At 31.6% G+C, this 3,521-nt stretch overlaps 1 protein-coding gene across 1 annotated transcript; it reads left to right on the top strand.

Moving 5' to 3' along the window:
- The first annotated feature begins 1,327 nt into the window (after positions 1 to 1,327).
- LOC107818947 (glycine-rich RNA-binding protein) lies at positions 1,328 to 2,302 on the top strand. Its single transcript, XM_016645028.2, has 2 exons — positions 1,328 to 1,523; positions 1,801 to 2,302. The coding sequence occupies exons 1-2, from the start codon at positions 1,416 to 1,418 to the stop codon at positions 2,137 to 2,139; spliced, it is 447 nt and encodes a 148-aa protein (XP_016500514.2). The 5' UTR covers positions 1,328 to 1,415; the 3' UTR covers positions 2,140 to 2,302.
- Positions 2,303 to 3,521: the final 1,219 nt, after the last annotated feature.

Genomic DNA, 3,521 nt, shown 5'->3' with positions numbered 1-3,521 from the left:
TTCTGTGCACTTGCATGAACCATCTTATCTTCGCTTTTCGTATATTATAGACTACGATGGATCTTACTAGACGTTATAAATATTTTTGATTAGTATATACTCCCTCCGTTCAAATTTATGTGAACCTGTTTGACTGGGCACGAAGCTTAAGAAAAAATGAAGACTTTTGGAATTTGTGATCCTAAGGGCATCTCCAATCTTTACCCCATTTTGGGGACAGCTTACTCCAACCATTCCCCCATTTTTTCCCCAAACTTTTTTATATTCTTATCTCTCTTCTATATTATATTATTATCTTTCATTTCATTTTTTAATTTCCATTAAACAAATTCCATCTTTTATTTTTATTAATTTGTAATTTTCATAATTAAAACAATTCCATAAAATTTTAAATAATATAATTTGTAAGCAATTATTATAGATTAACTAATAATTCCAATAAAAGTGAAATCATTGTGATACAAGATTAATTAAATACATATTGCATAACGATAAAATTCATTCGAAATACTAGATACATATTCAACTTCAATCTCTAGTATTCTCCTATAAATGATCTATTAATGCATTACGAAGTGCAAAATGAGCATCTTTGTCCTTAATTCTTCTATGTCGAAATAAAAATTCTTGAAATCGTTGATTTTCATCTACTGCCATTTCTACATAAAAATAATAAATGCACGAAAATTAATTTATTAAAATTATACACCAAAGTTAAGATATAATATTAATATTATAAATACATTACATAAACATAATTAGGTATATATAAAGAGATAAATTAAAAGACTAAATAATAAAATAATAATAAAAAGTGATGAATAGTAATGGAGGAGATGAATAGTGTACCGCCATATTTGAGGGAACACTATTCATTCCCCATTTTGGGGACAAAAATAGGGAAGGGTTGGAGCTAAATTCCCCCAAATATTTCCCCCATTACGGGGGATAGGGGCAATGTTGGAGATGACCTAAATAAGTCAAAAAGGGTCCAGAATATTTGTGTGGTTATAAAAGTTTCTCATTAAAAGTAGAATTGTAAATTTAAACTAAATTATTACCAAATTTAAAAAGGGATCATTCTTCTTGAAACAGACCAAAAAAGTTCACATAATTTGAAAAAGAGGGAGTAGTATTTAAAGTCAAAAACTTGATGTGGTCATAATTCACATCTGAAATACAATTTCGGTGGAAAATATAAGAGGTTTAAACAAGTTGGTAAGCTCAAGAAATTGATATGCCATAATGACGTCATAGACCGAGACGCGAAATCCAATTACTTAAAAGCCCATAGACACTAGAGCCATCTCCGCCTATAAAAGAATGGGTTTTTCTACATCAATTTCACCCCATCTCTTCTTTCTGATATTTTCCTTTAGGGTTTATCCTCTTCTCTCTTTTCTCAGTGTAGTAAAATGGCTGAAGTAGAATACAGTTGCTTCGTCGGTGGGCTCGCATGGGCTACCACCGATAGAACCTTAGCTGATGCTTTCGGTACATACGGCGAAGTTCTCGACTCGAAGGTCCGTTTGTTGCGCAGAGCAGAAATCGAATCCGGGCCCATTTTTTGGCTTTGTTGATGACCTTCTGTTACTGATTACTGTTTATTAATCTCTGGTTTACTTGATTCATCTGTTACTGTTACTGTTACTGTTATTACTGTTATACCCTTGAAACGGTACGTTCCGTCTTTTTTCTCTTTTTGTCAAGAGATGAAGATAGATCGGTTAATTATTTTGCGTGTAAACGTTGTAGATCTGTTAGATCTGAGCTTAGTTTTGTTTTACTTTTATTTTTCAGATCATTAACGACAGAGAAACTGGCAGATCTAGAGGATTTGGCTTTGTTACCTTTAAGGATGAGAAATGCATGAGGGATGCAATCGAAGGGATGAACGGTCAGGAACTTGACGGCCGTAGCATTACCGTTAACGAAGCTCAGGCTCGTGGAAGTGGAGGCGGCGGCGGTGGTTACGGAGGTGGCCGACGTGAAGGAGGAGGCGGTGGTTACGGAGGTGGTGGTGGTGGCTACGGAGGTGGCCGACGTGAGGGAGGAGGCGGTGGCTACGGAGGTGGCCGACGTGAAGGAGGAGGCGGTGGTTACGGAGGTGGCGGTTATGGCGGTGGTGGTCGTTATTAGATTAAATTTACTTAATTTTGGCCTATTGTTAAATTGGCCTTTAGATTAGTATCCATTACTGTTTTAGTGTGGTTGGTGTTATTGTCCTTTATATTTGGTTAAGATACTGTGAATCTGTATTTTACAAAGTTCCATGGAATCAAGTAAATGATGGTTTACGAAATAACTGTGTCGGCTTCTTAGTTCATTACTAGTTGAGGAACTCTCTTATATTCATTACTTTTTAAATGAAGTTTAAAGGATTAAATTAATTGAGTTATTAAAGAGTGAGTACTTGATGATAGTATTAGAGCCTGTTTGGATATAAGATTTTTTTTACTCTTTTTCGATTTTTTTTATTTTTTTTGAAATTATTATTTGCCGATGAAATTTACATTTCTTACGTTTTCTGAAAATTTAAAAAATTCGAAAAAATTGATTTTTAAAATTTTACTTATATTAATTATAAAATTTTAAAAACAACTCAAAAGTATATTTTATGTTCAAACGCAATTTTTTTTTTTTTTTTTGGAGTTTTACAATTTTTATGTTCTAACGTCCAATTAGTAGAAGACAATTTATTGGCTTTTAGTAAAATAACTACTTGTTCATAAATTATTTTAAAATATAAGTGTCTGATTGAGGCAATATTGTATAGTTATCTCAATAGTTAAAGATTCAGCGTCAGTCAGATATTTATCTCGATAGTATAGTAGAAGATAATTCATCGGGTTTTTAGTAAAATATCTACTTGTTCATAAATTAATTTAAAATATGCGTGTCTATTGGGGCAATACTGTGTAGTTATCTCAATAGTTTAAGATTCAGCGTCAGTAAGATATTTATCTGGATATTAGCAGTCAGATATTTATCTCGATATTGGATTATTTAGGCCCATAATATTTTTCCTTTTTTTTTTGTTAAAAATATGTTTGTTCATAGAATTTTACAAGTTTTTTTTAAATATTTCGAAAATAACATTCAAAAATCAAAAAGTGATCACCTTTCCAAAAAATTTAGGAATTTTTGTTGCGTACTCACTAACCTGCAATATTTTTCAGTGAAATGCATGTTCAAATATTATTTTTAATACAAATATTAGTTTTTGACTTGACTTCAAATATTACCTTTTTTTTTCCCCAAAAAATTATGGAGTAATCTTTATGTCCAAACGCCTGCTTAGTATTACTGTTTGATTCATCGGATAACAAATATAACATATTATGTAAATTTGAAATATATATTTGGTTTGAAGATGGATAAAGCTGAATAAAATTTGTTGTTACCAAATTTAATCATAAATTTTAGTGGCTTAGATATAAGAAAAATCTCGATGTTTTCAATAATTTTCTGGTTGCAAAAATCATGCTCCTTAGTCCAATAATAGGTCTGATGCCTGATAG

The sequence above is a fragment of the Nicotiana tabacum genome, chromosome 5 (assembly GCF_000715075.1).
Source record: "Nicotiana tabacum cultivar K326 chromosome 5, ASM71507v2, whole genome shotgun sequence".
Lineage (NCBI taxonomy): Eukaryota > Viridiplantae > Streptophyta > Magnoliopsida > Solanales > Solanaceae > Nicotiana > Nicotiana tabacum.
Note: the sequence above shows the minus strand (reverse complement) of the source record. Positions and strands in the feature narration are given on the sequence as shown.

Bases quoted from the DNA above. Each gene is read 5' to 3' on its own strand.
- LOC107818947 (XM_016645028.2), top strand. From the start codon at position 1,416: ATGGCTGAAGTAGAATACAGTTGCTTCGTCGGTGGGCTCGCATGGGCT. The intron at 1,524-1,800 runs GTCCGTTTGTTG...TTTATTTTTCAG, and splicing joins GCGAAGTTCTCGACTCGAAG to ATCATTAACGACAGAGAAAC.